Source organism: Pectinophora gossypiella, chromosome 17, assembly GCF_024362695.1.
Source record: "Pectinophora gossypiella chromosome 17, ilPecGoss1.1, whole genome shotgun sequence".
Lineage (NCBI taxonomy): Eukaryota > Metazoa > Arthropoda > Insecta > Lepidoptera > Gelechiidae > Pectinophora > Pectinophora gossypiella.
This window is the reverse complement of record NC_065420.1, coordinates 5,719,399-5,747,014: the sequence shown is the minus strand read 5'-3', so window position 1 is coordinate 5,747,014 and position 27,616 is coordinate 5,719,399. Positions and strand designations below refer to the sequence as shown.

The 27,616-nt window shown below is 37.3% G+C and overlaps 1 protein-coding gene across 3 annotated transcripts in view; it reads left to right on the top strand.

Moving 5' to 3' along the window:
* The window catches only part of LOC126374302 (high affinity cAMP-specific and IBMX-insensitive 3',5'-cyclic phosphodiesterase 8), a 342,656-nt gene that overhangs the window by 159,720 nt on the left and 155,320 nt on the right, over positions 1-27,616 (top strand). For 2 of the 3 annotated variants that reach the window (XM_050020843.1, XM_050020845.1), the window contains one exon: positions 20,130-20,218. In XM_050020843.1, coding sequence (XP_049876800.1) covers positions 20,130-20,218 — 89 coding nt within the window. Of the gene's footprint in view, positions 1-14,216; positions 14,674-20,129; positions 20,219-27,616 lie in introns of those variants that run through there. The other variant, XM_050020844.1, reaches the window with a different exon arrangement.

The following is a 27,616-nucleotide window of genomic DNA, read 5'->3' as shown; positions in this document are numbered from 1 at the left end:
ACATCACATCTACACACAACATTTACATCTTATCATTTATTTACATCTTATGGACAATCTTAGTCTGAAAAAAAAAATTTTTTTTTTATTAATAGGCTACTTGATAACCTAGACAAATGAGATACATTTTACGAAAAGTCAAAGCGAAAGTATTCATTGGAGTTTGTAGGGAAATACTGTCTGTGTGATGTCATCAATAAAAACGGTCAAACGTCGTACTCATTGTTACTTAATTCAAAAATAAAATTCGAAAATAAACCGAAAATAAAAATGAGAATGTATTTTGATCATCTTAGACTGGCTTCTATTTATAGCATAGAATAGAAATAGTTTATTTTAAAATGATGCCACACACAAAAACAAGACTAATAACATTAAGTATTTAAAATTTTCACAAAACAATTACAAAAAAAGGCAAAAAAAGCAAAACGAATCGTCGAAATGATCATAAAGTCGTCTTGAGATAAAAGGGCCAATTAGCATTATATAAAGAAGCTGTTATTAGGGCTAATTAGCATTTAATAATTTATCTGTGACCCAGTCAAATGAAAAAGAAAAAATGGAAAAAATAAAACACAATTATATAAGTATCTACATAGAAACATCAAATGCGCACCTGCTGCTTATCATCCAAAACAACTAAACATCCTTTCAATACTAAATCGTCGCTTTATACCACCACCCACGTAATCACATAAGCGCGTTATTGAAAAATCTCATTTGGATGTGATTTTTGTTAGTAAAACATCGCAACAGCTAATTTCAATACAAGTAAAAAAAATGCGGTTTCAAGTTACCTGAATTGAAATTAATTGAAAGAAAACGAAGTATTGTCGAACAAAATGACTCCAGAATATGATTTTTCAAAAAAGCGCTTACGTGGATTTCATTATAAGGCGATGAAATGTATATTCTACAAGTTCGTCTTATCTTCTTGCAGAAAAATAATACTACGTATAGAACGGCAACTCTCCGCTCCCCACCAGCGTCTGAGCTAAGTTTACCTCCCCCCGCCTCCCCGCTCCTCGAAAATAGTTAAGACTTGAATCGTGTGACGTCAGACGTCACACACACAGATGCGCGTGTACGATAATGTCAATGTGTGGTGTCTGTGTAAAACGAGGTTGTTTGTATGAAGTGTCCGGGGTATGCTTCTAGTAACTTGTCGTTCTGCCAACCCCGGTTATGATGACGGGCGTGAGTACATTTTTGACTGTAATATAAAAACAATATAAGTTAGGTGTGTGAGAATATAAGTAAAAGTTGTACAAATAATTAGGCCTCATTAATGAATGTTGACAAATATTCATAAAAGCTTAAGCAACAAACAAGTTTTTTACAAACGCGTACCGAAAAGTAATTATAGGTTAGTATGTCGAAAAAAGGTTAGCGAACGGACCGACTAATTACCGTAAATAATCTAAATGGATTTCTTCTGATAGGTAATTAAATATAACACCAAGAGAACTGTTATTTCTAAGAATAAGATTATCCTTTCACTACAGACTATGAGTAGTAGTTTTTTTTACTATTCTATCTATTTGTAGAGTCTAAGGTCTGGCAAACACTAAAATAATTTTAAGTTATGACTGTAACATGTACGGTCACAAGCATTAATATGTATACACTTTGGTACCATGTCACATTAACTTTTTTGACAAATTGAACTGTAAGTCTCACTAAATGTCAAATATGTTAGTGCGACAGAGTCTTAAAGTGGGTACATTATATTGCTCATGACTGTATGTACGGTATCTTGAAGGTACCTACTGTTAGACAGAATAAATCGATCGGCCTATTCTCGTTACATCTCTATGCTAATGAACGTAACAACATTGACTTTGCATTTTAACAGATCTAACTTATACCGCGCAAAAAAGCTATTGTAAAGTGTTATCAGTCTTGTAATATAGTCGCTAATTGTAGTTATGGCCTCCATGGTCCAGTGGTTGAGCGTTGTGCTCACGATCCGGAGGTCCCGGGGTCGAATCCCGGTAGGGACGCACGACGTCTATTTACGTAGATAACATTCGGTTGCCGTGCCGCCAGGGCTGAATTAACTCACAAAGAGAGAAGATAAAAAAAAATGACTGGGTAGACACGGTAGAACGAAAAATATACTATAACGATTTCAAATTAATTAATGAGTAGAAAAGGGATTGATTAGGTTTTAAAACAAAACGTCGACAAACGAAGTCTCGATCCCAAGTGTCATACCATTATGAATAAAAGGTCAATGAGTCGTGGTCAGTGTTCGTGAAAGAGTTAAACCGCTCTAAATCATCTCTCCCTATTTCTTTCGGGCATAGGTATTATTAAACAGAACGACTACTTAACTACAATTCTTCTATGGGTTGTGAGGAGGAGTGATACTAACCTCATCAACCCTGGTGTCAGGGTTATTATTGAGCCGCCAAAGGCCCCTGACATGACTCATGTAACGACTACATACATCAGTAAGTAGTAACCGGGACGAACGGCTTAACGTGCCTTCCGAAGCACGGATCATCTTACTTTCGGACAATCAGGTAATCAGCCTGTAATGTTCTAACCAAACTAGGGACCACAAAGTGATTTTTGTGACATGTCCCGCCGGCATTCGAATCCGGGGCCTCCGGATCGTGAGCCCAACGCTCAACCACTGGACCACCGAAGCCGTCGTTAATTAGTTAAACTTAGTTTATCTTTAGTCTTCGTTTTGCAATAAAACTTTATGAATTTAAAAATAATAACAAAAGTTATACCCATAGCCTTAACAAGTCGTGACTTTTTAAATGACTAGGTGACCGTGTGGTGCTTGACCAGTTTCAGATGAAATATTGCTATTTGCCAACTCCTAGGTAATATCAGCTTCGTCTAGCAATTTTATTCATACTTGAGTAACTTGTTCTCGTTGATTTCTAAATTAATCATATAGATTGAATTACTTTTTACATATATACATAAACTCGATCTCGTAATCCCTAAAGAAGTAGGCAAGATGTACAATTCAAATTCAAAAATATCTTTAAGTATTCACTAAGAACATACTCTTCTATCGTGTGGGTTGTGAGGTGGAGTACCAACCTCATCAACCCTGAAACATACTTAAATTGGTTGGTTACTTTTGTTTATTTGGTTTGTGCACGTAGAGCAGACGAAAGGTTACGAAAGCAGTATACTTATACGTATAAAGCGAAAGTTGGTGGTAAGGCTGGCAGAGGTAAACCTATATACGGGTACGGGTCCTAGGTACGTACATTGATCAAATTGCCGATGTCTTTAGTTAATTAATCATAATAATGTCGGAGTGTCACAACATCTTGCTAAGCTGACGTCCCTTTTTAGGGATAAGGTTTAAATTCATTATTTTGTTCACTATTCTATTCTGTGTACCACCTACTTATTTCTAAATAAGAATTGATTTTCAAAATCTTTAAAACTACGCAACCGATTTTCATGCGGTTTTTTTATCATATAGAATGATTCAAGAGGAAGGTTTATGTATATAATACATGCATAATATACAAAGGATTTGAATCTGCGACCTCAAAGTGAGAGGCAAGCGTTTTACCAACTAGGTCACCACGGCTCATCTCAACTGGGCTACCGCGACTCATAGCGATACTCGAAATCAAAGACTAATTTAAGTATGCATACGCGACTGGTAGTAATTATTTTAATACAAGCTTATCGCGGTTGAATTTCAATTTCTGCATAACCGACTTTGACATGACAGCGTTAGATTACGCTAAGTGGCACACTATCACCATCGCAATTCTTGTAATTGCCCAAAGACACCATTTTAAAACCTGTTGCTATGATTTAGTAATTTCTGATAAATATCCCATACGTTTGAGTAAACCTGATATTTTAATGGAGAACCATTTAGTTAAGGTCGGTGTAACGTAGACTAAAGCGGGGTCTTGAGAATATAATAATATGCAGTAGTTTTAGGCGTTCGTTATGTAAAAATTGACGATTCAAAGTGTAACTATGTTACCTACTGAATAAAGATATTTTTGAATTTAAATTTGAATATAACACCAACATATCAATATCACAAACCTGTTCTTTTCACCCCTGTTAGAGGGGGACAGAACTATATAAAGTCAGAACACAGCTTGCAGTCACTCTTGACATCCCAATAAACGTCAGTTTGTTGCTAATTAGATAAGATAAGATAGCCCGTTTTTGCAATTTCATTACCCCCTCCGAGATCCAATGGTTGAGCGTCCTGCTCACGATCCAGAGGTCCCGGGTTTGAATCACGGTGGGGACTAATCACTTTGTGATCCCTAGTTTGGTTAGGACATTGCAGGCTGATCACCTGATTGTCCAGAAGTAAGATGATCCGTGCTTCGAAAGGCACGTTAAGCCGTTGGTCCCGGTTACTACTTACTGATGATAAGTATGTAGTCGTTACTTGAGTCACGTCAGGGGCCTTTGGGGGCTCAATAATAACCCTGAAACCAGGCTTGATGACGTTGATGACCAACCTTACCTCACAACCCACACGATAGAAGCCTTCAGAGCTCCCCATTTGTCTGGCCAAATAGTTAATGCCATTTGTGGCAAACCAAGAATCAAAATAAGACACGATAAATAAAAAATATGCCGTACATGTTTTTGAGCAGCTTAGATTATTCTATATTTTTTATTGTTCATTGTCCGTGCGCAACCGAAAAGAACAAAACTAAATTGTTATTAAATGTAATAAAATCTAAACCCACGTATCCACTAGGCCCAATTGAGGCTGTGCAACGTTACGAGTACAGTCATGAGCAATATAATGTACCCACTTTAGGACTCTTGTCGCACTAACATATTAGACATTTAGTGAGACTTACAGTTCAATTTGTCAAAAAAGTTAATGTGACATGGTACCAAAGTGTATACATAATGCTCGTGACCGTACCATAGAGTTACGAAGAATTGAACTTGTAAGACACAGATGTTCTGCTTTGTTGGCTATAATAGTTGGGGTACATATTGTACTGTTGCCTACTCGATAATGTACACTTCTTAAACAGTAGATACAATGTTCGTATTGAAAGTTTCGCAAGGTGCCGTCACGAACGAAGCCTGTTGATAATAGTGTTGTGATTAATTATGCCCACCTGCCGGTCGAGACCTTATTTGAAACCGTCTATGATACGTTGCAGAGGCCTAGCTAGGCATGTCGCGGCCTTGCTGTAAGCAAGTAAGCAATCTAATGTCTAGAGATTACTGTTGCTTTTTTCTCCAGAAACAAGCTTGTGAGACAATTCAGATAAACAGACAGTCATTTTTTTTTTAATTTTTTGAAGTGACTTATTGTAGATTTGTCGCAGATAACATTAGCTTCTTGACCCAACAAATACAACAGGCTTGAGGGTGTCCGGTTGGGCGCGAACCTCGGCTCAGGGCGTCGTCTGAGAGGAAAAATGTTTGAAAGAATTAATCGACCCTAGTGGGTCGATAGCAATAAGCGTTGAATGAGAGAAAACGTCAACCACGCTCGCGGAGTCGGTATCGGGGTTCTGAAGTGTTTATTGTCGTGAGCTGATTGGTCGCCTCTATGACTAGAGTGTCGTCAGGGTCGTAAAAGCAGACAGACGGGTCAAAATTTGCAGATTAGGTAAGCGGACCCCGTGAAACGCTATGGCGATGATGTCACAATTCAAAAAGTGTAAAAACAGTTGTGTTACCGATCATAGCCAACATAATGCTTCAGTTCATTCGCCACGTTAAATATATAATAAAAACAATTCCATACAGGACAATGACCGTAACTGTATGAGACCTTCTCCTCCCACCCCTCCCCCCTTCCAACAGACACTTTATACGTGTAAGTAGTTTCATTATTAGTGTCTATAAAAAGACTACGGCTTACAAATAAAATAAAAAAAGATTTGTCAAAAATGTACTTATTCGTGCAATAAATTATTTGATTTGATTTGATATGACGAACTGTTTTAAGAATATTAATGGTCATCCATTATAGCATTCCCTAGCGTTATCCTCATTTTCCATAGGGTCCGCTTACCTGACCTGAAGACAGGTCCGGTTTTTTACAGAAGCGACCGACTGCCTGTCTGACCTTCCAACTCGCGAAGGGAAAACTAGCCCAATGGAAGTTAGGTCACATACCTCTGAAAATGCATACATCATAACACATCATTCATTCGTCCATTATAACACTATTGAGTACAAGTTGAGTAACTAGTGTAATCAACCGGAAAGGGTCCAATTGACTCTCTTCTTATTGTGTAGTTTGTGAGGTGGAATACCAACCTCATCAACCCTGGTGTCAGGGTTATTACTGAGCCGCCAAAGGCCCCTGACATGACTCATGTAACGACTACATACTTACATCATACATAAGTAGTAACCGGGACCAACGGCAATTAACTTACCTTAATCCACTACTGGCTGCATTTAACGAGTTCTCCAATAAGGTTGGTGGCTAAAAACACGAAGTCTATGCATTCTACTGGTGTTTTTACACTCCTTAAATGTTAGAAATAATGTGAAATGTAAATATTGGTTCGTGTTGGCATACCTAACACAGTCCAGGGCGCTATACAGTTAGATAAGGTTAGACTAGATTCTCAGATTGTATAGGTTTGAATCTTTGAATTAAACGATTTTAATATTGTCGCATGAAAATTTGAAGCCAAAGCTTTTTACTATAGCCACTACACTACAGTTCAATTCAAAGCCAACTCGTGTTTTGCCACCATATAACTTGAATTAAGTACCTTTGAGAATTCACCTATTAAGGCGATCTAATGCAAAACATGCTTTTTTATTAAATTAACATATTAAGTAATATTTAAAAAAAAAAACATTGGGAATGCTATACGGTAGCTACTCGTATGTATGGAGGTACTGCAGTGTGATAACTACTACTTTGAGGGATGATTCAGATGACTCACAGTTGATACTACTAGTTGATACTTAGCAATAAGGCCGCCTATTGTACTCATTCTATTTCTCTTTTGTTTTGTATTTTGTTATTTTCCTGTTTGTGCAATAAAGTATTTGTTATATTATGTTATACTAAGTGGAATTTTTCGTCGCAAAAGTGTATTTTAACTAAAAATAATAAGAAAAAAAAAACAAAGAAAAAAGAGGAAATTCCACTTGATATCAACGTAGAATCGTGTGAACATACTTTTCTAACCGTTAGTCATCTTTAATTTAAGAGAGACGCTCTTGTCGGTGTAGCATTCTCCATCCTAGTGCATCTTCTTCTTCTTTGCGTGTTAATAACCGATCACATTGGATCGCCATCGTGGTGAAAGGATCGTCCAGTCTGCATTACCGACTAAACCGTCCGCAGACTGTTATCAGGGTGCGCCGGCTATATCCTAGTCCATCAAAAGCCAATTGTTTTTTGCAAGACACGACGTTCACCTTCTCTTTCATTCATTCCATGTAAGCTCTTCCTGGTCTTTCCGCTCCTCTCTTCTATCTTCCCTTCTATGATCTTTTTAATAAAAAAAATATATTATAATTATTTGGAATTGTTTTTTTGAGATACTTACGGATAAACTATAAAATAACTCTGTTTAGTTTTTCATATTACAAATTGTATAATTTCATAGAGGTTGCATAAAATTATCTGTGGAAAATGTTTTGTTGTTAAGCTACTTATATATACTTACTTATTTTAATCTGTTATAAACCACAACTGGTTGTTTCCCAAATAAACTTAAATAAATAAAGTACCCAATCATCCATTAATATCACAACAAATTAGCTTCGTTATTTATCTATTTGTTAATAAAAAATAATGCAAATCTGCAAATTAATACCTTATTATCGAAAGCCTCTTAGTTCGAACTCGAACCGAGATATTAATTAGTACACAACCTCATATCATGACACTAAGTAGTTATATGTTATTTAATGATACCATCTGTCGTGATAAAAGCATTAACGGACTGGTACTTGTCATTCCATGGTCCAGGTCATTTGTACTTAGATTATAGGTACTAGGCCACTTCAGGCCACCTTGTCAATCAGTCGAAATCGACAAAAGGGTCAACATTGTACCTTACAACATTGGCCTCCGTGGTCCAGTGGTTTGAGCGTTTGGCTCACGATCCGGAGGTCCCGGGTTCAAATCCCGGTTGGGACATATCACGAAAATCACTTTCTATATTCACTGTGATCACTAGTTTGGTTAGGACATGACATGCTGATCACCCGATTGTCCGAAAGTAAGATGATCCGAGCTTCGGAAGGCACGTTAAGCCGTTGGTTCCGGTTACTACTTACTGATGCAGGTTAGTAGTCGTTACATGAGCCATGTCAGGGGTCTTTGGCGGCTCAATAGTAAACCTGACACCAGGGTTGACGGGGTGAGATGGGTTACCACGTCTCACAATCCACACGATAAAAGAAGAAGACCTTACAAGTTAAACGTAGTTACCTGTCTCTTTCCTTTTCGGCGGATAAGGAAATGACGGGTACCTATAACTGACAATAAAATTAGGAGGCGTCTGTAGGAATCAGGATGTAGTTGTTTATTCCCAATTCGCGATATAGAAATTTACGCCTTACCTAAAACATCATTTAAGGCACACAGAAATCTTCAAATCAAAGATTTTATTCTTACTGTTACTGTGTAAAGTAGGGATTTACTAAGTCATCTGGGGCTAACCCCATATTTTGTCAAAAATGTAGAGTTTGGGAACGTAGGGTTTGTATAGTTAGAGCGTATAGAATTATAAGCTTGGCTCTACATTGTGATCGATATGATCTTGTCTTGGCATCATTTTACATGAAAATGTTTTTGTTGGAAAATTGTTATTTCTGTTCTCATCAATTTCCACTCTCTCTTCAATCTGTCGTATCCTGTGATTGGCGAACAAATATTGCACTTTTTCTAATTGTTTATAGTTGTTTGGTTAATCTATTGGATATCCTTAATAAATAAAATATAAATAAATTCAGCAACGCAGTAACAAATAAGTGCCAACTGCTTGGTAGTCGGATAATGCCTAGTCTTGGGACGATTTTAAGCAACATGATGGCCGTGGGTCCTGCAGACTCTTCCTAATTTTATTATAAATTATACCTGTCATTTTCTGATCATGATGAAAGGGACAGATGTTAATTTTAAAATGAATGAGTGAATGAATAAATAAAATAACCCGTGCCATTCAAATAGGCAGCTAGCTGTTTTTATCCCAAAGTAACGGGACTGTGCTGTTAACTTAATTCGGTCGGGTTATAGGCCAATGTAAAATTTTGTTTAAACTTTTGCATAAAATTGACGTATGTTCCATTAATTTTATGCCTGTCGATTATCCATCCCTTTCCTTTTCTGCGGAAGAGAAGGTGACAGGTATGACTTGAAATAAAATTAGATGGTGTGTATAGGAATTAGCACCATTTGTACCTAAACTAGACATATACATGTGCATGAGTAGCTGTATAGTATTTAGAGATAGTATCGATCGTGATAGAGGCATTAACTAGTCGGTGCCAGTCACATTGTTGTGATATCTCGCAACCTTGTGCCAATTGAGCGGATAACGTACAACCGGCCAATATAAAGTGCCTTATTTGGTAACGTTGAGAAGAAAATATATTCTATTCTTTGATAAATAGGAGTGGTATTGGTGCCGATTCCTGCAGACACCATCTAATTTTACTTTAAGTTATACCTGTCATTTAATTATCCGCCGAAAAGGACGGGACGGGTAATCAATAGGTTTAAAATTAACGGGACACACGTCAATTTGAGGCAGGAATTTTAAAAACCCTCCGAAATTTATAATATTGGCCAATAACCCGACAGAATTATGTTGACAGCACACGCTAAACATGTTTATGTTGACAGACAGCAATGCCTATACAGAGTGTTAGTGACATCGTAAGGAAAACTATCATCCCCCTGAGTATTCATTACGATGTCACTAACACTGTATAATTCGCCCGAGTTATTCATTCATTTTAAAATTAACAGTTGTCAATCCCCCGTCCCTTTCCTTTTCGGTGGATAAGAAAATGACGGGTATAACTTAAATAAAATTAGGAGTGGTCTGCAGGAATCGGGGCCATTGTCTATTTATATGTTAGATTAGGCTAAATTGGATTCAATCCATAACGTGTAATTAAGCAATTGTGCTATAGTATATAAATTATAAATCCAAAGTCGACTTGGTCATAAACAAAGTTCCTTGGAGTTCCAGTATTATTCTGCTTGGATACATGAAGTTCTTAATTAGGGCGCGAGGGAGTTACTAATTGCAACCCCATTCGCCGAGTCTCAGGTGCATATCTTACTAAGTTGGTATTGCGTTCAACCAGAAACCGACAAGTTAACGTAATAATTACGGAAGTATAGACTCCATACGGCCGTATGGGGAATACATTACATTACCTAAATTAAAAATCAAAACAGTTACAAAACAAAAATAGACTTATCAAACAAAACAAAAATAAAACAAATTATATACAATTAATACTTAAACTAAACCTTATTTAAAAGGTCCGCCTCCAATCGTACCTGTGATGTGATTTTTTTTAATTAAAGTAGCAAAGTGTAAATATTTTTGACCTGACTAGGTATAGGGAATGTAAGTGTAATGTATTATGTAATCTTGTTGTTGGTAATGTATTTTTTTTTGACATGGCTTATTGTAGATTTGCTGCAGATGGCATTTACTACTGTTAGTAATGTTAAGTGTAATAAAATGTAGGCAATAATGGCACTTTTTTTTTATTTAAGTAGAATTAGATTTGGATTATGATTCGGAAAGGTTACTTCTATACTGTTAATCTGTCATAAGCTAAAAATTGTTTTCCGATATTACTCATTTTACTCACTATGTTTTTTGAACGGAAATCTGTAACGCATTATACTGACTAAATATTATAATTAACACCTACCTAAGCGATCCACCATTATCGAAATTTATTTTTTCGTAGATTAACAACGACGAGAAGAATGTGTCATTCACACATGTTGCCAACTACTATATTTTCATTTCTTACTTGCATAGTTCATGACATATTCTAAGATCTGGCCACGACATATACATTATTGCACACATACATTACTGACAGTTCGCTGTCAGCACTCCCTAATATACTCATACCGCCAAAATTGACAACAAATTACGCGAAATAAAAGTGAAATGGGCTTTATTTAAAATTTTCATCGATTTGAAGTAAATTACCTTCTAAAACTTTTAACTCGGAACGAAGCAAAACTTTTAGCGAAATGTTAAAACTTCATGATTATTTGAAACGACCAAAAGCGACCGGAGCTTAGATGGTTGAAAGTTGCGAAAGCTCATCTCAGGTAAAAGCTTCTTGATTTATTTTGTGATAACGGACAACTTTTGCTTGACGTTCAGGCTGAAAATTAAGACTGTGTTAAGTAGGTAATTCCAAAACTCCTGTTATTGAAATCAAAGGTAACCTTTGTAATAAACGTAATTTATTTGCATAACGTTTATTTGGTTTTGTTTACAATAAGTGTATTGACTCGACTATTTTGTCTTCAAGGTCACTGCTTAACCTGGTTGCTTGCTTGTTGGTAGTTATAACTACACTCTAGCGGGCAGTGACCTTAATAGGAGAGAATAGGAGACCCTACTGTCACACCCAGGACACTTCATACAAAACAACGACGTTTTACACGACACTACACATTGACATTATCAACACGCGCAACTGTGTGTGTGACGTCTGAGGGCTGCCAATTACAATAATAGTCATTACTTACTTAGGTAGTTTGTACTACTTACGAAAGATGTTTTTATAATAATCAGATACTTTTTAATTGTTTATTTACCACACAAATCACAAATAAGAAATTTTGAACAATGAAAGTTTAAAATATAAATAAATAGGCTTTACATTTGACTTAAAAAATCACTAATTTTTTTTACACTAAGCACTTAGCCTAGGTTCAATTTTATTGCAAATTATTAGCATGTTTTGATGAACAATCACTATGAAAAATAAATATTTATTAATAGGCAATTACTGTGAGATCAGATATTTGAATCAGACGAAAGAACATCGGCGTCCAATTTCAAAATTCGAACATAATATAAACTAAACTGACTAAAATAAAACCAACGGTTCGTGCGCTGCGTTCACAATTCAAATCTAAACTATGTTATAAACCTAGCTCAGACGCTAGTAGGGAGCGGAGAGTCGCCGTTCTATACGTAGTATTATTCGTTATTCTATGCTACTGTGCCGATCCCAACCCAACAGCAGAGTACCGTGCCAACCCTACTGAGCCGACGAAGCCTCCGACATGGCGCATACATTATGCCATGCTACGCATGATAATAATACAAAATGAACACACCTACATACTACAAAAATACAGTTAAACAATTCTGGGTTATTTGTGCCTTCTTCCGACACTTCGAATATTGTCGCCTACTAGTGAAAGCCATGTAGGTATGCAAGCGCCTTTTTGAAAAATCACATTCACAATACTAAAACTAGTTTTTAACTAGTTTCAATTCATATAAAAAATTGACATGTGAATTCTTCTCGTCTATGGTGTAGGTTGTGAGGTGGATTACCAACCTCGGCAACCCTGGAATTTTTGATTTTTTTACCGGGATTGATATTAATTGAAAGAAATCGAGGTGTTGTTCGAGAAAATCACATCAAAATGTGATTTGTCAAAAAGACGCTTACGTGGTTTTCACTGTACATAGGTATAAGACGGCATTCGGTTTATATAGTAACACAGGCGCTGCAAGCGGGCTGATATGCCAAAACAAGATCGTACAGATAACATACATAATTAGGATCCGCCAACAAGTTTCTCGACATAGCACACTGTCGGTATTCAATTAACCGAGAGCCACGTCCGAGCCTCGTTTATCATTGACGTACTAAGTGCAATATACAACCACTTACTAAACACAACCGGTGATTAGCTCTATGAGGGACTGCCAACGATCCACGGGACTCTGAACAGGCACAGAGGAAGTTATTTTCGTTTATATGTATTTCATACATAAGTAAGTACCTATGTGAATTCGCGACATGGTGAACGTAAAAGAACCTACAAATAGGTACGATAAGCTGAAAAAGTCCAATCAGTTTCTTACCAAGTAATCAATTAACTGGTTGCGCTTACAAGACCTCGTCGTGTCGTTTCTGTAATAGACCAAAACACCTACAAAAACATAAATTTTATAATTATGGCAACTAATGGTTCATAATTTCACCATTGTATACAAATAATTCGCTGGGCTCAGTGACTTTACTTTTACACTTCGATTGTACATAATATAATCTGTATTTGCTAAAGAGTATTGGAGATTCTTGTCGTCAGCCATAATTAGTTATTGCATGGAACTTAATAAAATACAAACTGAAAAAATATAAAATACAAAATTAATTTTCAATTGTTGAAAAGTAATGTGACGTCCAATATATTACTAACTCTTTTTTCTTTTTTTTATTAAGAGTTCTATAACGTTTCTAGGTAGGTAAGTATATTAAAAATAAACAACTTTAGGCTTTAGTTAATTGGATTGAAACAGTACAACACTCATCACTCATTTAAATAAAAAACATTTATTTGATTAAGATATTAGTAAAATAAATTAACAATTATTAAATTAAGAACTAGTCAGCGAAGTTAACACAGAATGCAATGACGTTATTAACGTTATATATCCATCAACGTATCGATTAGTATTATACAACTTAATGACAAATATCGTTAACAGTAAAACAAACACTATTAAGTATGACATCATACTCGCAGCCATTAAGAAAGCCAGTGTATCCACTCCGCATATCCCGCAAAGACCCGCTTATGGATAAAAAAATACATTTCAACAAAACGAGAATTTTCAAGAAGCACTATTGATGTCACGATGAATGGAAGGTCGCATCTGCTATTTAATTACAGAAGAAACTGTAGAAACAAAGGAATTCATAATACGAACAAAAAGTGCAAGATTGTTCGTGATCGCTCCAAGGCATTGTAAATCAAGGCGCTGAATAATGACGGAATAATTTCTCAGACGACCCATTCATCATGCCAATATGTCATTACATAACATCTAGCCGATACATAAATGATAGCGAACCTTGAGGTCGTCGACCTTCTTCGTTCAGATTAAGCTATCTTTGGCTATCCCTTCCATTCGGCCAGGCTCATGGCATTGCGTCCTACATTCACTTCACTCCCCTTCTTCGATCAACTGTCGCGACAGACCATTACCTAACCGGGCGCTCAGACAACTTGTCGTCGCAATAATCTTATACAGCTTCGAAAGAAGGTTAAGATTCGCGCCAATTTTTTTTTAAATCGCGAACTTTTGGAACTGGCGTGTCAGTGTCAATCAGTTAATTCGATATTTGAACGGCGTTTAAGTTGTTGTTTTTTCGCGCTTATTTTTATTTTTCGGCCAGTGTTGTGGCAACCGGGTCAGACAGTGTTTTGTTTATACTTTTAAATTTTCTCGTTTTGGAACTGAGTAAAAAAAAACCTTTTGTTTCGTATACACTCTTGAGGCTTAATTCTTTTTTGTGGCGTGAAACGAATAAAATAAAATAAAAACTGTGGAGTTTTGTGTTATGCGGTGTTGATTGTGGAAATGAGGATGCAGTGCTAATGGAAAATGTTGGCTGGTGAGGAAGCCAGCATAGACTTGGTGCAAAGATGGCTTCAAAGACGTAGTAGTGACGACAATGATACAGGTGCTTTTAGATAACTTTCATAAGAAGTAGTCAATATTATTATAATAGAACAACCTTTCAATCAACAGGTCTCCATTCTTGAATTAGCATTATTTTACTCCTAGCACCTAAGTGCTACTATTCATTTTTATAAAATAACTTAATAACTAACTAACTTACTGTTAAGTACTTAATTATTGTCTTCGTGCCGAAGTTTTTTTTTTACCCGTCTACGTTTATAAATTAAGTAGGTACCTCTGCACTGCTATAGGTAGGTATATCAGAACAACTCATAACATTTTTACAATACATACATAGTTCAGTGAATATTTTGGCTGATTAAATATCATCGTCATCAGCATTATCCCGTTTTTCACATGGTCCGCTTACCGAACCTGAAGATTTGACAGGCCCGATTTTTTACAGAAGCGACTGCCTGTCTTACCTTCCAACCCGCGAAGGGAAAACCAGGCCAATACAGGTTAGGTCACATACATAGGTGGGTTTCCTCACTATGTTTTCCTTCACCGCTGAGCACGTGATAATCATTTATGATCCAAACATAAATTCGAAAACAAACTCGACAATCATTGGTTTAAGCCTGAGGTAGATTCGAACCTGCGACCTCAAAGTGAGAGGCAGGCGTTCTACCAACTGGGCTACCACGCCTTCTAAATACCATCAAGGTATAAAATACTATAAAACACTACTTTAGTCACACCCCACCTGAAATAACGTGGTGTTTTTTTTTTATTTTATTTTTTTGACGTGACTTATTGTAGCGAATCGGACGGAAGGCAAGAGGGAAACCACTGCCCTACTTTTCCCTAAAAAGTAGCATGGAGGGAAATGTTACACCGACAAGAGCGGGGCTCTTAAATTGATGATGATGATGACTTATTGTAGACTTGCCGCAGATGGCATTAACTACTTGGCCGGACAAATGGGGCGCCCTGAAAGCTCTCACCCGGTACAAATAACATGGTGATGTCTAGGGAATCCTTTTCGTATGTTATATTTATGACGGATATAATATTATCATGTACATGTTAGCATGGTACGGGCATATAATGAGGGTTGAAAGGCATATAACGAGGAAAGTTATGAGTATGACTGTGGATGCTTATAGGGATAGGGAACGACCCAAGAAAGTGTGGAAGGATTGTGTAAAGAAGGATGTGTGTGTGAAATGTGTGAGTACTGAGATGATGAATAACAGAATTTAATGGAAGAGGTATATAATGTTGTGCCGACCACACCTAGAGTGAGATATGGGCAGGATGATGATGATGATATTATTATCATGTATCTAAGTACAATCATCGTCATATTCTTCTTCTTGTCGTGTGGTTTGTAAGGTGGAATACCAGCCTCATCAACCCTGGTGTCAGGGTTATTATTGAGCCGCCAAAGGCCCCTCACATAGCTCATGTAACGATTACTCACTTACATCAGTAAGTAGTAACCGGGACCAACAGCTTAACGTGCCTTCTGAAGCATCATCTTACTTTCGGACAATCAGGTGATCACCCTGTAATGTCCTAACCAAACTAGGGATCACAATGTGATTTGTCCCCACCGGGATTCAAACCCGGAGCCTCCAGATCGTGAGCCCAACGCTCAACCACTGGACCACGAAGGCCGTTATCGTCATTTATATTGCACCTTAATACCGTCATAATTCTTTAATAATGAAGGAGATTCACGATTTATATTCCAATATAATGCACATTTCCTAAATATCATAAGATTTTATCTATATTTACAAATTCACGCCTATTTTCCACCGGGGTAAGCAGATGCTATGGTATCTATTCTATTTGTTTCGATCCTGACATAAGTATGCTTCTGTTACTTCCTGCACGGTACAGTGTTCAGAGTACATCTTACGAAGCTTTATCTTTATTTATATGGGTATAATTCACATACATAAACAGCCTATATACGTCCCACTGCTGGGCACAGGCCTCTCCTCAATTAACCGTAGGGGGAATGGAGCATACTCCACCACGCTGCTCCAATGCGGGTTGGTGGAGGTGTTTTTACGGCTAATAGTTGAGACCAACGGCTTAACGTACTCTCTGAAGCACGGAATCATCTTACTTTTTCGGACAATCAGGTGATTCAAGCCTGAAAAGTCCTCAACGAAGGACAGTGTCACAAAGTGATTTCGACAATGTCCCCATCGGGAATCGAACCCGGACCTCCAGATCGTGAGCCTAACGCTCTAACCACTAGACCACGGAGGCTGTTACACGGAGGGTATAATTCTATCAACAATAAATTAATTATAATTCTCTAACCTCTGGACTATGGACCGGCATCTGTCGAAACCGGTTTTGTGACAAGTAGAAATTATTACTTACAACAATTGCTTATGAAAAGTTGCTTCATATTTTCTAATATATACAACCTATATACGTCCCACTAATAGGTGTAGACCTCCCCTCAGCTAGCCGGAAGAACATGGAACATATAAAACCTGGGGATCTAAAAAGGACACATTAAAGCAATTCATCTAAAAAGCAATATTGCTCACAAAGAGGAAATTTACATCGAAAATTTTTTTGACTCGAACGGGACTTGAAGCCGCAGCACTTGTCAAGCCGGGACGAGCGTGTTAACCATTACACCACCGGGTCTTCCTCCTGTCCGTGCCATATTCTTTCGATCTATGATCGTCATACAATATCGGCTTGTCAAAAGCTGCGGGTTCAAGCCTTGTTCGAGTTAGATTTTTTTTTCGAATTAAAATTTCTCTTTGTGAATTTCCCTAAGCACGGGTAAGTACTATAAAAACAGAAATCATTTAGCAACATTGCTCTTTTAGATGAATTGCTTTTGCTGTGGCCTTTTAAACCCTTCTTAATAGCTGATTCAATTGGTTGAAGTTTTGAAGCCTCCTGGGGGTTTGTTTACATTGCGCACTTACTTTTTATATGCGCAAATATCAAATTGCAATATCGCTTTTTTAGACATCGAAGCAGTTCACTTTGATGTGGCCAATTTAACTCCTCTGATGTCCGTTCCGAGATTGTCAATGGCCGGGATCGGGATGAACGATTTTTTGTGGCCCAAAATAACACAAGATCTTAGAACTCCAATACCAAATGTGCCTTCAAGTTGCGTTCTGCCTTTCTAACACGTTAAACCGATATGATTTGATATATCTAGAAAAACCTCGTAAGGCCTATTTGAAAAATCATAATTTCGATGTTATTTTTATAACAAAATCTCGAATTCGATCAAATAATTTCAATCCGGGTAAAAATAGACAACAAACTAACGTGAATAGATAAGCCAGTTTCAATCCAGGTAAATTTTTATTCTTACTTTTTACCTAGAATGAAAGTAGCGTTTTCGTTTTGAGGTATTTATTATTGAAGATAATGAAAATATGTTTTTTTTTTTCAAAAAGCGCTTACGAGGTTCTCGCTATAAAGCGTCGACATAGGGATTGGCTGATTACTAATCACTGATTCCATCATATCCGTCTACAGATTTTGTATTAAAATGGTCGTCTGATGACAGTTTTAAGAACGTCTCCCTGAACTCTCCTGTGCCGAGGTTTTTCTTGCAGCTACTTTTCCTCGGCTATACAGGTTGTGAGAAGTTGCAGTAGTTTTAAGCGGATGAGACGTTCGACAAAAAATATATTTTAAATGTCATAATTTACGATTAAAAAAGAAACAAAAAGTTTACCTATGTTACCTATTGAAGTTTGAGTTTGTGGCTCTGCTCACTCTATTAGGGACTACTGGCGTGACTTTATGTATGTATGTAATATTAATAATAAGTTTCTTTCCACCCGATCACATGTAATGGATGAGTTGGCCTCGTTTCAGACAAGTTTTCAATAACAACAGTACCACAGTCGCTCTACTTTGTTCTCTTATTTAAATTCATTGATTTAATTAAATGATATGTGAATAAATTGAATGTATTTTATGTTTACAGCGATACCTTATCGGGCCACACAATTTATGTAAAACACTTACGAGTTTTTATAAGGGCTTGATTTGATTTGTATCTCAAAAACACTAATAAGTAACTTAAGTTTTGTGCGTACTGCGTTTTAATTCACAGTCAAATATAACGTTATTAGACTATTTATCTGTTTATTATAATAAGTGGAACTAGGTTAATGATAAATTATATCGACACTGGAAAGGCAAAATTACGTATACGCCAAAAATATCCTAAAATAGCAGTCCATGTTGTGATAATAATGTATTGCTAGGTGTAGAAAATGAAAAAAAAAAAAAAACAAAACAACGTGGATGTCGTCAAAATTGGATAAATGGGTAAAAAGTTAAAAAAAAATATCGGCTTTTTCTCGAAATGGCCTCTTGGCGGTTAAGTCATTTTGCCTTTCCAGTGACGATATAATGCTAATGATAGAAATAGAAATAGAATGATAAATAAAAAACAACCTCAACATTAAGCAATCGGTCACGCCATTTTGTCGCTAATTCATTTTTCTAGTTGACTTAATATTCGATTTTTAATTATTAATTAAGTAACAATGAGTACAATGTTTGAGTATGAAGTCTGACTGCAGGATTGTATTTGGTTCCCTGAAAGATACGTTATTTTATATTTTAGTTTAAATCGCTTTAAAAGATAAGACTACCATGTAAACTCTCCTACCTTTGTCATATTTTTCTTTTAGGTGCGGTAATGTAGATTAATAATATTTATAATGTGCTTCGGAAGGCACGTTAAGCCGCTGGTCCCGGCTACATTAGCAGTCGTTAATAACCATCAATCCGCACTGGGCCCGCGTGATGGTTTAAGGCCCGATCTCCCTATCCATCCATAGGGAAGGCCCCTGCCCCAGCAGTGGGGACGTTAATGGGCTGATGATGATGATGAAGACAATATAATAGCTAAAAACCATATCTTATTAGGCGACACCTGATCTGCTTCACTAACATAATGTATGCAGTTGACACCTGGGGAATTAAAAAGGCCTCATCAAAGCAATTCATCTAAAAAACAATATTGCTATTTGATATTTGTATGCATTGGCACTGCGCACTTACTTTTATATGTACGCAAATGTCAAAATGCACAATTGCTTTTTAGATGAATTGCTTTGATGTGGCCTTGCTAATCCACATGGTGGTTGCGTTTATACAGGGTGTTAGTGACATTGTACCGAAAACTTTAAGGGGTGATTCAGACCATGGATTCTGAGTTGATATGACGTAGAATTTTCCGACGCAAAAGTATGGAGTTTTTGATAGGAAATTCCACTCGATATCAACTGAGAATCATAGTCTGAAATATCCTCCTCAGTATTCGTTACGATGTCATTAACACCCTGGTATACTGCATATATTTTGCTGTTGGCGCGACCGTGGTTGCGCCGTGCTCTTAATATGAGTTATAGCTCTGCCTACTACAATTTGAGCTTAAGTTACATCTGCGTCTGTCTTGATGTAAGCACTAACATGCGTATGTGTTGCCTGCAGGCAGCTCGAGCGGGTCTCCCGGCGCACGAGCTGGTCGCCGCTCTTCGCTGGCCCTCACACCCGAAGACGAACCGCTAGTCGACGTCGCCGTAAGTACATACACACACATACATACATAAACCCACGTCTATTTCCCACTGGGGTAAACAGAGACTAATGACAGTTCTGTTGCTTCCTCGACGTTCATCAATCATTTCATATACGCACGACGGTCACAGTAGATTGTCCTGAACCTTTTCTAAGGACATCTCCAATTTGTGTCAATGTACGTCCCTTTAGGTCTTCTAGGTCTAGGAAAGGAGGTTTTGGGTAAACCCAGAACAGATAATGAAATTGTGTGATAATGAGGAAAATTATTTTATTTTTATAAGGGAGCTTTTTTACTGTATTGTACGATTCTTAAGAATATATAATCACTATCACAGTATACCAAAATATCTGTAATTCAACTATGACCAATCTCTTTCGCTCCCAATCGTCAACTGTCTTCTTTTCTTTTTAAAAATGGCCGTCATTATATTTCTTTTTAAATGACTGGACCATGGAGTTTTGGTCAAAGGAGTCTTTTACTTCGTTCGGCGACAACAAAACAGTTCTAACTAACACTCATCATTTAACCTGACCACGTTTCAAAACCGCCTTACTCCATAAATATATTTATATATCTATCAAAACATCCTTTCCTAAAAGTACGTATAATACTGTTAACAGCCAATGAACCATAACCTTTAATAATTAAGTATACTTAACGTAATACGAGTACTTTATGACTGTGAAGTGAATATGGCTACTAAATTATTCCTAAATAATCCCCCGTCGATGTTAGAAAGTTTAAGTTTGCGAGGTAACTTAACCGAAGTCATAGAATAAAGACTGCTACCTACTTATAGAACGGACACCCTCCGCCCCGCACCAATTCGTGTCGGTGCCGAGACATATTTCCTTCACCCCCTCGTTGCTGTTTTTTTTAATAATATAGGCTCGCGTTTGATCACAATCTCACCTGATGGTAAGTGACTATAAGTGTTCTAGGGTGGATCACGCCTACCTAGCAAATGCCTATTCACTCTAGCCTTGAAAGCGAACAGAAGACACATAATAACGGGTTTTTACCGCGTTTAAAGTAGGGATATGAGACTCCCTAATCCCTATATTTCGACACTGTTGCAACAATACAACACTGTGACACTGTTAAACTGTTGTTAAAACAATGTATAAAACAGAAGACGGCAGACAGTTTCAGTCCTTTGCTGTTTGCATTAAAAAGGAAGAGGCAGGAGGTTTAGTGCGGATTGATGGTGTATCCACAACATAAGGATGAAATGCCTATCTCAATTTAGTCCAAATAGCCGTAAGCCGTTAAGGAGTAAGAGAGCGCGCGCGTACTGGCTGCCTCACTCGCACTTACGCGGTAAGACGGCACACAGTAAGATCGATATTTTTGTATGGAGTGTCTGGGCGGTGCCACAGTTTGTAACTCATCATCTCCCTAGCGTTATCCAGTTTTTCATAGGGTCCGCTTACCTAACTTCAAACTTTTACAGGTCAGGACCTGTAAAAGTTTGAAGTTGGAAGGTCAGAAAGGCAGTGGCTTCTATAAAATCCTGATTTTATAGAAGCCACTGCCTTTCTGACCTTCCAAACCGCGATGAGAAAATTAGCCCAATGCAGGTTAGGTCACATTTCTCCGAAAATGCATTTCACGGGAATGTAGGTTTCCTCACGTTGTTTCCCTTCATGATCCAAACATGAATTCGAAAACAAATTCGACAATCATTGGTTTAGGCCCGTGATGGATTCGAACCTGCGACTTCAAAGTGAGAGGCAAGCGTTCTACCAACTGGGCTACCACGGCTTCCGCCAAAGTTTGTAACTAATCGAGGTAATTAAGCTTTTGTAATGCTGGTGATAAATAGCTAAGTTTGTGAGACGAATAAATTAAGGTTTAAGTCTATTTAATCTTCCATCTAAGAATTCTAAATATTGAACTCGCATTGAATACAGAATACAGAACAATATCTTCAATTCTTTTATAACAATTGTAGATACACATACAAAAATGTGTAATAATTAATAACAGATCTCTATAGAAGTCTATTGTAAAGATAGTTCCAACGTTTTATCAAAAGTTGCAACTCTTTAGTTTTATCCTTGTTCTTTTGATTGGATAAGTTTACAAATACACATTGCTTTGGAGTTATGTCGTATCTTATACGGGTTTGTTACAAAGAAGAAAAATAATAAAAAAGAGAAGTACCTATTCGAAAACGATTCAGGTTTCTCTTTTATCAAAAGTTTAATTGAATGTCAATAACAAATCAACAGTTTGAAAAACAAAAAAGTTAGTCCGTAGGTACATACCTATCAGTCGTTAAAAGGGTTAAAAGGAATTTTAAAAGGACCTTTTAAAGATAAAAGGCTTTATCTGCTGAAGTTAACACCTTATTGTTCCCACCCGCTGAACAGACCCAAAAATTTACTCCAATCTTGTCTTTATTAAATTATAAAGGCACGTGAATTTACTTATATAGGTACCTACTTACAGGTTTGTTTTTATTACTGTTTATTTTTGGGAAATATGTTTTAAATTTTAATCAATTTATGTTTTTCATATTTTTTATTCGGGGCGGAAGGCAAGAGGGAAACCACTGTCCTATTTTACCCTAAAAAGTAGCATGGAGAATGCTACACCGACAAGAGCGTGGCTCTTAAATTAGTGATGATGATATTTTTAACACATTACAAAACTAAGTAAAATAAGCTTCTCTCGTGTCTTTCTTCTCATCGTGGTGGTTGTGCGGTGTAGTACCAACGTTCAACCACTGGACCACGGAGGCTGTTACGACTATATCCTCATTCGGGTAGTCAGAAGTTCACATTTTTAAATGGAACACAATTTTATAATATTTCCGTAAAATCAAGCAGTTAACAAAGAATACAAATGGTTTATAACATAAAATAGCATCACTCTTGTACCCAGAGGGTAGGCGAGGTGTACAGATTATAGATTACCATACCTACCCACGTATTAAGCCGTTGGTCCCGGTTACTACTTACTTATGTAAGTGAGTAATCGTTGCATGAGCCGTGTCTTTGAGCTTTGGCGGCTCAACCGTCCTGACACCAGGGTTGATGAGGTTGGTAATCCGCCTCACAACCCACCCGACAAAAAGGGACCATACCTACACCATCCAGAAGGATAGAGACTCATCGCCAGTTATGTTTAAGTCCCATGTAACAGCGAACCTGTTGCCATTAACCGAGCACAAATCCTGGAAAACCGCGTACCTAATAACAGTTTACTATGATTCATCCAAACATGGGTTCAAACTTCATTCAGTTGTTCGAAGGTTTATTCTCATCATAAACTATACACAGGTTTTAAATCTAAATTAAACATTAGATTCAAAAATGTATTTGAGGTGCTTTTAATTAGAATTGCTTTCGGACTTTCTCGCTGCTCCTTTTACATCTAATTAATTTCATTCAAAGTAAAATGACCTTTTTGTAATTCATACCTATGTGTTTTGAAATAAGAACACGGACCCGATACTTCAATAATTTAAAATTGAAATTATTTTTTATAATTTTTGAAATAAACATACTTAACATAAACAACCTATACAACAACGTACCTATACGTCCAACTACTGGGTACAGGCCTCAGGAGTGGGTATGGAGTATACTCCACCACGCTGCTACACTGCGTGCCCTCCGAAGCACGGAATCATCTTATTTTTTCGAACAAACAGGTGATTCAAGCCTTCGAATTCCTTACCAATCAAAGGACAGTCTCACAAAGTGATTTCGACAATGTCCCCATCGGGAATCGAACTTCGACCGCCAGATCGTGAGCCTAACCCCTAACTACTAGACCACGGAGGCTGGTAATTTTTGAAATACCAGTCTAAAATTGTTCTCATTATCTATAAGACGTGTCTGCAAAGTTCACGTTGGTATTTCTAAAATACCTAATTCATTTTTAAAACGAATAATCTTCTATTTTAGCTTGACAATGAGAATGAATAATTATTGTAGCAATCGCAAAATTATTGTTGTCGGTACCTGAGCCATGGGTCATTGATCTCACAACCCACACAAGGGAAGAAGAAAGAGAGAAGATTATATTAATCCTTCGTTTTGCTCTCTTTCTCTCTCTCTGACCAAGTAATGAATACCGTTGTGGCAGTTCTATGTACATACATACATACATAAACAGCCTATATACGTCCCACTGCTGGGCACAGGCCTCCCCTCAATCAACCGGAGGGGGTATGGAGCATACTCCACCACGCTGCTTCAATGCGGGTTGGTGGAGGTGTTTTTACGGCTAATAGCCGGGACCAACGGCTTAACGTGCCCTCCGAAGCACGGAATCATCTTACTTTTTCGGACAATCAGGTGATTCAAGCCTGAAAAGTCCTTACCAAACAAAGGACAGTCTCACAAAGTGATTTCGACAATGTCCCCATCGGGAATCGAACCCGGACCTCCAGATCGTGACCCTAACGCTCTAACTACTAGACCACGGAGGCTGTTCTATGTAAATTAAGGAAAAAAAACAACATAAATGAGATCCTCGTTCTCTACGAAGACTATCTCTTTGTATTTCTATCATGTACGTAAATTCTAGTAGGTAGCTAAAAAGATTTGTTATACCCAGCAGGTTCCACATAATACCAGCGTCGTGGTTCACGCCGCGAGTGTGTGCTGAGTGAGGCCCTTTTATCTCAGAACGTCCACCACCACCTTATGATCATTGTAATGAACATCCTCTATGGTTTTGTATCTAATTGTTTTGTGAAACTTTTTAAGTGATGTTATTGTCTTGTCTTTGTGTGTAGCGTCCTTTTATAATAAACGATTTCTATTCTATATATATTTCGTTACTTACCTAATATATTTTCAATACCCTTACTGTAGGCAATCAAGCCGAATGTATCTTGTAACAGGTTGTTGCTCCCGTTCTCTACTAATATACACTGCCGAGCAAACAAAACGACTAACATTATATCGCGGTGTTGATATAAACAGGGTGTTAGTGACACCTTAACGAAAACTTTGGGGGATTATTCAGACCATGATTATTATTCTGTTTTGTCATTTGTCATTTTGAGTGTTTTTTTTTTTAATTTTTGCAGTCCCACAATTGTGCTTTACGCTATTTAGCCCAAAAAAATACAAAAATAAAAACGACAAATTATTAAAAACAATCAATTTAAATAATAAAAAACACTAAACATGAATTTTCACACAAGAAATTCCACTTGTTATCAATTCAGAGCAATGGCGAATCATCCCCCTCAGTATTCGTTACGATGTCACTAACACCTTGTATGTACAGTCATGAGCAATATAATGTACCCACTTTAGAACTCTGTCTCACTAACATATTTGACATTTAGTGAGAGTTACAGTTCAATTTGTCAAAAAAGTTAATGTGACATGGTACCAAAGTGTATACATATTAATGCTCGTGACCGTACTTATATAAATGTTTTTGTACACGTACACATATTTTGAAACGTGACTGTACACTTTCTTCCCGACTATTGACGTAAAATCGACATGTGATTTCTAGAACAAATTAAGCGTTAGATTGTGATCCAATTCGATTGCTCGACGGTATATCGGTTGCTATCTCGATATGATGACGTATGTTGACGTATATTGATATTGCTGAATTAGACGTCGTAGATCCAAATCTGTTGAAAGACAAGCTGCGCTAGCGCCTATCGTGGGTGATTCATGTTTCCGGTGTATATAAATTATGACTATACAATATAATTAATATATTATCTGAGAGTGATTGGATCATACTGTACTATTGAAATATTTGTTGCTATGTTATTTGTCGTGTCACAGACCCGTGAGCTGTGGTAGCTTATGTGGTAGAACGCTTGCCTCTCACTTTGAGGTCACAGGTTCGAATCCATCATAGGCCTAAACTCCATCATGTTTGGATCACAAATGATTGTCACGTGCTCAGCGGTGAAGGAAAACATCGTGAGGAAACCCACATTCCCGAGAAATGCATTTTCGGAGGAATGTGACGTAACCGGTATTAGGCAATTCACCACTAAACAGATTAACGAGGATGTATAATAGTTTAAGTAATAAAACTGAATTGGATATTTCGAGTAAGCCCAATGCATACAGAAGTAACTTGTACTCAATTATTTATAAATAACGACAAATGTGTCTGTTTTTAAGTGTAAATGGCCTAAGCTGTGCAAGCGTGATGCGCTTTTAGCCTTCTCTTTTTTTTTTTTTTTTTTTCTCATTTAAGATATCTTTGCTGCAGTTAATTTTGCATGCCGTTGTCACCTATAATTAGGGTAACAATTACTCTTGTTTATGTATAAGTAACTTGTAATGTATTTATTGTTGTTAACTCTGTTGGTGACCATAAATAAATAAATAAATAAAAAAATAAATAGGCTGATTTTCCCTTCGCAGGTTGGAAGGTCAGACAGGCATTCGCTTCTGTAAAAAGTCGGACCTGTCAAATCTTCAGGTTAGGTTAGCGGACCCTGTGAAAAACGGGAAAATTCTAGGGAGATGATGATGATTTTATATCAAAGACTTAAGGCATAGGTAAGTGATTTTTTTGCTGAACTGAAAGCGAAGAAATCATCACCAGCATTATTATTTCTTAAGCTTTAACCGCTAATCTAACCTGGAGTTTGACAGGTCCGGTTTCTTAAAAGCGACTGCCTATCAGACTTTCCAACCCGAAGGAAAAACCAGTCCAATTACTTCCAAAAACACATTTCTCGGGTATGTGGGATTCCTTACGATTTTATCCTTCATCGCTGAGCACATGAAAACCAATCATAGATCAAATTTAATATGAATTTGAAAACAAACTATCAACCCTGGTGTCAGCGTTATTATTGAGCAACCAAAGGCCCCTGACATGACTCATGTAATGACTACGTACTGACATCAGTAAGTAATAACCGGGACCAACGCCTTAACGAGCTTTCCGAACCACGGATGGTTTTACTTTCGGATAATAAGGTGATCCCTGTAATTACAAAGTGAATTTTGTTTTTTGTTCCCCCATGAGCCCATCGTCACCCATGGACCACGGAGGCCGTTATTACATTGTTCAGAATAATTAATGTAATTTGCACAGCATACAAGCACATTACCTACAACGAGTGGTATTTACAAAGCTTGTTTACAATACACTTCAAATATAATCCGTACTAATATTATAAATGGGAATGTGTATGCGTGTGTCTGTCAGTTTGTTTGTCCGTCGACGAATTGACGTGAGGTTTTAAGTGGAGATGGTTGAGATGATGGAGAGGAGAGTGGCATGTTTTTTTCTAACTCCTTCATCATCAGCCCATTAATGTCCCCACTGCTGGGGCACGGGCCTTCCCTATGGATGGATAGGGAGATCGGGCCTTAAACCATCACGCGGGCCCAGTGCGGATTGATGGTTATTAACGACTGCTAATGCAGCCGGGACCGGT